The sequence below is a fragment of the Bison bison genome, unplaced genomic scaffold, assembly GCF_000754665.1.
Source record: "Bison bison bison isolate TAMUID 2011002044 unplaced genomic scaffold, Bison_UMD1.0 scf7180017864471, whole genome shotgun sequence".
Lineage (NCBI taxonomy): Eukaryota > Metazoa > Chordata > Mammalia > Artiodactyla > Bovidae > Bison > Bison bison.
In genome coordinates, this window is record NW_011495032.1 from 37,017,319 (window position 1) to 37,026,312 (window position 8,994).

At 37.6% G+C, this 8,994-nt stretch overlaps 1 protein-coding gene across 1 annotated transcript in view; it reads right to left on the reverse strand.

Moving 5' to 3' along the window:
* Window positions 1-1,093: 1,093 nt before the first annotated feature.
* Window positions 1,094-8,994, reverse strand: part of BARD1 (BRCA1 associated RING domain 1) — an 89,904-nt gene continuing 82,003 nt past the window's right edge. The window contains exons 10-11 of the mRNA XM_010861142.1: window positions 2,951-3,048; window positions 1,094-1,561 (exon numbers count right to left, since the gene is read on the reverse strand). Of these exons, the coding sequence (XP_010859444.1) occupies window positions 1,229-1,561; window positions 2,951-3,048 (431 nt within the window). The 3' untranslated portion in view covers window positions 1,094-1,228. The remainder of the gene's footprint in view (window positions 1,562-2,950; window positions 3,049-8,994) is intronic.

The window sequence follows — 8,994 nt, forward strand, 5'->3', positions numbered from 1 at the left end:
GGGATAAAAATGTAGGAATAGTCATCCAAGTAAATTATAAGTAACTAAAACACAACTGTAGAAAGCAAAAGTATTTTAACACCTATGGTGGCACATTTAGACCAGGTAAACTATTTTCATTATACTAAGACCAGAATAAATTATTTGACAATATTATCTGCTTACTAAACAAAGGCAAATATTTTTGCTGGTGGCAGGTGTGGACTTTTTTTCATCAAAGAACATTAAAAGTGAGAGACGTAATGATACCCCTTGCAGATGTAACCAAGAGTTCTGATGCCGTCTCATTAATCTTTGATATCTGATGGCATGAATAGTGACTTCCCAGGTGCTGCCGGGGGTAAACAATCTGCCTGCCAATGCAGGAGATGCGAGAGATGTGGGTTCTATCCTTGGGTCCGGAAGATCCCCTGGAGGAGGAAAATGGCAACCCACTCCAGTATTCTTGAGAGGAGAATCCCAAGGACAGAGGATCCTGGTGGGCACAGTCCATGGGGTTGCAAAGAGTAGGACATGACTGAGCATCTGAGCACAATGTGAATAGAAAGACATGATGAATCAACACATATGCTAGTTTTAAAAAGAAAAATTCTTTAAAGCAATCTCAGCACTCAGCACCTAAATGGTAAATACAGAATGAATTCCTAATCTGGCAAACAATATATATATATTAAGTTAAGTAACTCTTTGGGTTAAGAAAAATACTCATGAAAATAAAGGTTTCCAATAATTTTTTTCTCCTGAAGACTCTGGCCCTTTTCACTCTTCTCACATTTTAGGTGTGCTATGAATGTGTATGTATATGTGTGTTTGGTACACATACACATTTAAATATATATATATTAATTCAAGGGAAAAAAGTATATGAATGAGTCTGCTGCTGCTGCTTGCTGCTCCTGTTGCTACGTCACTTCAGTCATGTCCGACTCTGTGTGACTCCATAGACGGCAGCCCACTAGGCTCCCCCGTCCCTGGGATTCTCCAGGCAAGAACACTGGAGTGGGTTGCCATTTCCTTCTCCAATGCATGAAAGGGAAGTCGCTCAGTGGTGTCCGACTCTTCTCGACCCCATGGACTGCAGCCTACCAGGCTCCTCCGTCCGTGGGATTTTCCAGGCAAGAGTACTGGAGTGGGGTGCCATCGCCCTCTGTGATGAATGAGTCTACCTATTTGTAAAAACGTGACTGATGAAAACAGTGCAATCACTAGGTTATCACACTGTGGGAGTTCAGTTGTCAAGAGGGAGCAACTCAAAGGACATCACACAATCTATAAACCAGCTGGAAGGAGCCATCCAGACTTTGCCCTGCCGAACCCTTTCTGGGCGATGATTAGACAAGTCCTCATAGATGATATACTGTGTGCAGAAGCGCTGATCAGAATCAGGTTTGGCATGGTACGCGACTGTATTGATGGTTTGAGTCACGTCACTGTCTGGCTTGGGCTTTCTAATGAGGATCTGGCCCCCACCGGCAGCGACAAGCTTAATAAGGTTGTCCTTTGGATGGTGTTTGAAGGTTCCCCCCAAATAGAAGTAACATCCATCAAACAGCTTTGGCAACTGAAAAAACAAACAAAAAAAGCTCATTAAAAGCAGACAAAAATATTTAAAAACACTGCACATGAAATAAGGGAAATAAAAAGTCACAAGCAGTTAAGAAGTTATTTAATGAGGTGCAAGGACAAGACACACTTCAAGAACTCTCTGGGTTAAGTAACTCTTTGGGTTAAGAAAAATACTCATGAAAATAAAGGTTTCCAATAATTTTTTTCTCCTGAAGACTCTGGCCCTTTTCACTCTTGTCACATTTTAGGTGTGCTATGAATGTGTGTGTATATGTGTGTTTGGTACACATACACATTTAAAATCTGTTCCTCAAACTTCTTGTATCAGAATCTTTATTCATACTTGGTAGGACTTAAAGTCTCAAGAATTCCTTCCTACCATATCTAAAATATGCTTTGGGTATACCAAGCTAAACGTAACTGTAAGTCTAACAGCTTGTCCATGGAGCTTTCCAGCTCTGCCCATCCACATTCAGATCCCTATATACTACCAACCCAGGTTCCCCCAGGGCAGCACGTGGGAGGGTGGCCTCCGGGGTTCTAGAAACATTTTCCTTAGAGCACAACACATTAGAAAGCCAGGGCCAGAGAGCCACTTAGCTATAAACACATTTCTGTGTGCTTTATAGAAAAAGCTTCACAAGTCCCTTCTACAAAAATTCTTCAACATTTTTAATACACTTGTACGTCAACAGAAAAATGGAATTTTGTTCAATAAAATCTCAATATGTGGTAATAAAGACATGGTTAACTAAACCTGAGCATCAGCTGTCTTCTCTCAAACTACTTGCATCTAAGACTTCCCTCAGACTCTGAAAGGTTTATGGTAATGTTTGAAATGCCCAAAATGCAGTAACCATATGAAATTATTACCTTCTGGATTTTACTGCTCATTGTTATCATCTCTCAGAATCAAGCACTTGAAATGAGCACAATTAAAATTTTAACCAGGGGTTTCCCTGGTGGCTCAGTGGTAAAGAATCCGTCTGCCAAGGCAGGAGACATGGGTTTGATCGCTGATTGGGAAAGATCCCACACGCTGTGGAGCAAGTAAGCCAGTGTGCCACAACTACTGAGCCTGGGCTCTGGAGCCCGGGAGCAGCAACTACTGCATCCCGCATGCCCTAGAGCCTGTGGTCCACACAAGAGAAGCCACCACAATGAGAAGCCCGAGCACAACTACAGAGTGTAGCCCCCTGCTGGCTGCAACTAGAGAAAAGCCTGTATAACAATGAAGAACCAACACAGCCAATAAATACATAATTAAAAAAAATTTTAATCAGTCACCTGTACTTGTTAAAAGGGCAGGAGAAGTTTTTCCTCATGGTAATAACAGTATTAATTTATGATAAGAACAATGAAAGCAGAATCAAAAGGAAAATACCAGCTGTTCTCTGTTGAGCCTGCTTTTCTGTGGTCCTTCAGGAATTTCATACTTTTCTTCCTGTTCACATTCTTTGCTTTGTAGACATGCTTTCACCCCTGGCAAAAACCAAGGATAAAAGCAAAATAAATATCAAGTGAAAAGTATTTCTTTCACATTGAAATGAAGCCATTTACCTAAGCCATTTTTCCTCTTCATGGTTAAGTATTGCTCTGAAACAGAAAAAGAAACCTAACTTACGCCAAAACAAAAGGTAGTAAAACTGATCTTTCCTTCACAAGACTAAGCAATGAGGCAGTACTGAATATAAATTTGAGTTTTCTTTGTAAAAAACCTAAATCAATACATTATGCCACGTACAAGGTAAAAATCTAAATTTTAGTTTATGGCCATTATCAAAATTAGAGTGAATAAAAAGTCCCACGAAGTTCAGCTCACAATGATCTGACCCCAAGATCTAACCATCTGCCCCACTCATCCTGGCAATCCCATGTCTAACCTCCTGTTAGACTATAAGTGATCTGACATTCAGCAAAGTACCTGAGTCCAGAACACCTCATTTAAGCTGGCCACCTAACAGGGGCTCTATAGCACTTGTTAAAATAAACAGTAAAGCAGAGTCTGCACCATGTTTGGAATTGACAGGTACACACTGCAGTCACCAAGGGACGACTGGTGAGTACTTCAAATGCCTTAGAGCTGCTTCAAGGAAATCAGTCCTGAATATTCATTGGAGGGACCGATGCTGAAGCTGAAACTCCAATATTCTGGCCACCTGATGCGAAGAAATGACTCACTGGAAAAGACCCTGATGCTGGGAAAGATTGAAGGCAGGGGGAGAAGGGGATGACAGAGCATGAGATGGTCAGATGGCATCACTGACTCGATGGACGTGGGTTTAGGCAAGCCCCGGGAGTTGGTGATGGACAGGGAAGCCCGAAGTGCTGCAGTCCACGGGGTAGCAAAGAGTCAGACATGACTGAGCAACTGAACTGAACTGAACTGACAGCTGCTTCAGTTGAGATGTTCCAAGATATTATATAGTATAACAAAAGTCAGAATATTTTAATGACTGAATACTCCATCTCTTCAAAAGCATAGCTTTGTCAAGGGACTGAATTTTTTTAACTTGGAGCTATGAACACATATCACAATTCAACGTTCAACGCTGGCATATCTGTAATTCTCTATCACGTGATTCTTAATTTTCTGCTAGTTTTGCCTGTGTTTTGGGGTCCCTTTCCCCCAACGTTTTCAATACAAGAATCCTATTTAGCTAAGTCTGCTATGCTGAATCTTATTCTGATCAATAACTTATAAATATGATAGTTTATAGAAACTTTTTTTTGTATGTAATTAAAAACTATATTTTAAAAATATAATTTTAATAACCACTCACAGGGTATAAAAAACTATCTTTCCAATGAAGCTAATACTAAACTATCAATTTTACCATTTATTAAAAAATGAATTTCAAAATAAAAATTATGACTAGGTCAAAATCATACCAGAAACACTGACAGTGTGCTTACATGATATAGTATATTAAATATCAATACAAAAAACATTACCAATATAACCAAATAACTGACTTACCTCAGACTTATTATTTCACATATAAATTATTCCTTTTACTTTATGTCACTTAAATATGTAGCCCCCTTCTCCTAATGATATTTGCAGAGCATTTATACTGGTTTAGATGAACTGTACATGCCGGTACATAAAGCCAAGAACTTAACACTAAATACCCTTATGACGTCTAACTGTAACAAGTAAACAGCTAATGTATAACTACAAAAATAAATAAATACACTGTGCCTATGCTGGCTGCTTACCAACCTTATGGGTTTATGTGACTGGTTATTTAAACTATCAAAAAATCATACTAAAATTATTTTAATTGACCCAAGGGATTTGCCAGCATTAGTCAATTAACAGAATATAGCATTAACAGATAGCAGAATGAGACAAGCATGGCATCAAGAGAAATGAGACAGCAGACACCAAGAGGGCAGCTTTTTCAGTGTAAATATGCCTCAAATCATAAAACTTCCAGCCTTATAGTAATTGTTCAGTAAATTTCTGTAAAGGTAGTCAGAAAAATCCAAGGCTCTAATTATAACTGTTGAGCTAAATGAAGAATGCATTCCTCTGATATTCTCTTATTACAAAGAGAAACATTTTGCCAACTCTCTCTGCCACTTAATATCAACTAAAGAAGGAAAATATAGTTCCCCAATGGCACCCCACTCCAGTACTTCTGCCTGGAAAATCCCATGGACGGAGGAGCCTGGTAGGCTGCAGTCCATGGGGTCGCTAGAGTCGGACACGACTGAGCGACTTCACTTTCATGCATTGGAGAAGGGAATGGCAACCCACTCCAGTGTTCTTGCCTGGAGAATCCCAGGGATGGGAAACCTGGTGGGCTGCTGTCTATGGGTCGCACAGAGTCGGACATGACTGAAGCGACTTAGCGGCAGCAGCAGCAACCCCGCCCTGCCCAAAAACTAAGGAACAGTTTCCAGTTCTATGATAACATGGTAGAATTATTGCTGCACAGAAAACGTGGAGAATTTTTTGAACCCTGGGTGAGAATAATGCCTACAAGGGCCTTGCAAATTACATAATCATGTTGGGTATCTCGTCTTAAGTGGGAGGAAGTTATGGAGACTGTAATGGTCATATGCACATCTTAAAGACACAGAAATTAAATGATTATGATGAACTAAATCATATAAATTGTACCTGTTTTGGACTTAAGACTACCAATTTGAAACTCCTGATGCTTCATCTAATCAAATTCTTCATTTCACAGGTAAAGGAAAGTTAAATTCTTTAAGTGACATAAGTGAGATAAAAACTCAGATATTTTCCAACTCCTAGATCAGTTTTTTCCTATCTTTATTTTATTAAAAAAATAAAGCATTGTAGGAAATGCCAGGTACTCTCTACTCAGATTTAATATATTATATCTCTCTTAAAATAAATGGCCAAACCACTAAACAGATGACTAAATAGGAGGATCCCTATTTTTAAGAGATTGCTGCTAAGTCGCTTCAGTCGTGTCCGACTCTGTGCAACCCCATAGACAGCAGCCCACCAGGCTCCCCCATCCCTGAGATTCTCCAGGCAAGAACAGGGGAATGGGTTGCCATTTCCTTCTCCAATGCATGAAAGTGAAAGTAAAGTCACTCAGTCATGTCTGACTCTTCGCGACCCCATGGACTGCAGCCCACCAGGCTCCTCCATCCATGTGATTTTTCAGGCAAGAGTACTGGAGTGGGGTGCCATTGCCTTCTCCGTTTTAAGAGATTAGCCGTGTACCAAAACATCAAAAACTGCTGACTACCTGGGAGTTTGGGAGCAGGGAGAATAATGCATTTGCCTTTGTCTTCAGTGAATCAATGAGTTTGTTTAATTTGAAACCGAAGCTGCCACTCTCTCATTTGTACCCTTTGAGTTTCAGAATAGTCTCCAATGTGTCAGTAGACAATTATAATTACACTTCATATCAACTTCCTAGTTGACTTTTTTTTGCAATACACCAATTGAACAGATTTACTACAACATGAAAAGAAGACTTTAAACTTTCAGAAACTTAAATGGTGATATTTATCTAATACAATTTCATTTATCCAAACCAATGAAATGGATGAATCTACAAGCCAGAATACTATTTAAAATTACTACTTTAACAAACCTAAACAGATAATCATTAAGGTAATTATTATTAAGATTAAGGTAATTATTAATAATAGAGAATAATCAAAGTTTTAATTACTCAATACTATGTTAGTTAACCAAACTGCAACAAGAATTATTAAATCTATTTTCCATATTAAGCAATCAGAACTTTCAAAATATTCCTAGTCATAAACTCATCTAAAGTAATAATATATACTGTAATCCTTAATCTCTATAAAGACTTTAAAACAGGCCATTTTCACCAATTTAACATTTCCTTACTGTAGAGCAGAGACAATACTTAATATCCTATGATAAACCACAATGGGGAAGAATATTTTAAAAAAGGATGCATATATACATATAACTGAATCACTTAGCTGTAAAGCAGTAATTAGCACAGTGTAAACCAATTATACTGCAATAAAACTACTTTCTAAAACTGAAACAAATTATATTTTGTATTTGTACTTAATAAAGTCCATATTATTTCATCATCTGCATAGTTCAGCAGAAATAAAAATCTATGCAAGACCACTGCTTAACTTTCTCAGCTAAACAGGAGGATCTGAATCCAAACTGAAATGACTTTACACGAGTACCTTATATTGCTTATATAAACACAGATTTCTGAATATGCCAGAAAGATACATACTTTAAAATGTGTCAAGCCACTACCCTTGTAAAAGTATGCTTTATAACATCTTTACTTGTCACATGTAGTATTTTAAGATTGTGACCAAAGCTATCATTTTGCAGAGACATAGGAATAAACTAGCTATCTTACTAAAACGCACAGATTCTTTTCAGTTCAGATGTATTCCTGATCATGTCTACCATTTCAGGTAAGCTTTCCTTGTGCCCTGATTTTATTACTTTTTGATACAGAGGTAAGCAGCCCAATTCCCAAACTACTGCTTAACTCAAAGTCATTAACTCTTAACTAATTAAGGCAGCTCCGGCTACCTAAGAAACCTCTGGAACCTGCATACTAATGCAGCTTATGAATTCTGGGATATGATTTTTTTAAAAAAAGAGTCTTGTACCATCCAAAAATGTACTTCTTTATTTTAAATCTCCAGTAACCACTCTTGCCTCCTACTTCATAAAACCATACATATCTATGGATGTGTATTTTCATTTTAGCTACATAAACCACTGATGATGTTCATTAATTTCTATTAAGCTTAGTCACTTTTCCTAGTTTTAGAAGGAGAAAAAGGATTACATAAATGGGAGTAGGTTCCTGAATCCACAGCTACACACAAATGATTATAGAATTTAATGAAGACAGAATAAAGCTTTAAAATGGAAATCTGTCAAATGCTCCAAATTCCAAATGTCCAAAGGGGAAATGATCCCTCGATGAAGCCACAGAACATGCTCACTCTCTTCAAAAGCCAGAGCAATAAACAAACTCTTATTTTAAAGAACTGTTATTCTTCTGGAGCCAGTGGCTATTTGCATTGACAATTAGAATTAAATATTACTCTCAGCCAAGGCTAAATGGTATTCTAAAAAAAATAAAATGAAAATACAGAATCAAAAATTTTATGTCAAAATCAAAAATCCTAATAAATATGTCATTAGATCCAAACTAGGCACTAATATAACTCAAGAAAACTGTATATTAGTAAATTTCCTTTCTGATTCTATTAAAAATGAACACCGGAGTATTGAAGTGAACCTGAGCCCGTGCAGACTTAGAAAACGCCAGTGACCCTAAGGATGGCGGGTACTAAATTTAAAAAAAAAAAAAAAAAATGAACACCAAAGTTGTAAAAACAAAACAAAATAAAAAATTATTTTTTAGATGCTAGTGGGCCTTTTAGTCAAATAGGCTATCTTATCACTAAATTTTAGACAAAAGGAAATTGTTTTTAAGAGGAAACTTTCTACAACAATGACAAAAATGGGAAAACAACTTTTATTCTCACTGTAATTTTAAAAAAATTGGATGGCAAGTAAAAGAGCTAAAACCAATATTATGAAATTCCACAGTGAGGATGGAAGGACAATAAAATGAAGGCTGAAAACATAAAAGGTAAATGCTCCTCTCATGCCATCATAAACATTTGGATTTAGAAATCAACTGTCACAAATCATTAGATTTTGCATTTTCATATAAATATCATTGAACAATTATTTATTTTTGGCTACATTTTAAGCCAATATTCTAATTACAAGCATGAAAGTGAAAATGAAGTCGCTCAGTCGTGTCTGACTCTTTGCGACCCCATGGACTGTAACCTACCAGGCTCCTCCATCCATGGGATTCTCCAGGCAAGAATACTGGAGTGGGTTGCCATTTCCTTCTCCAGGGGATCTTCCCGACCCAGGGATTGAACCTGGGTGTC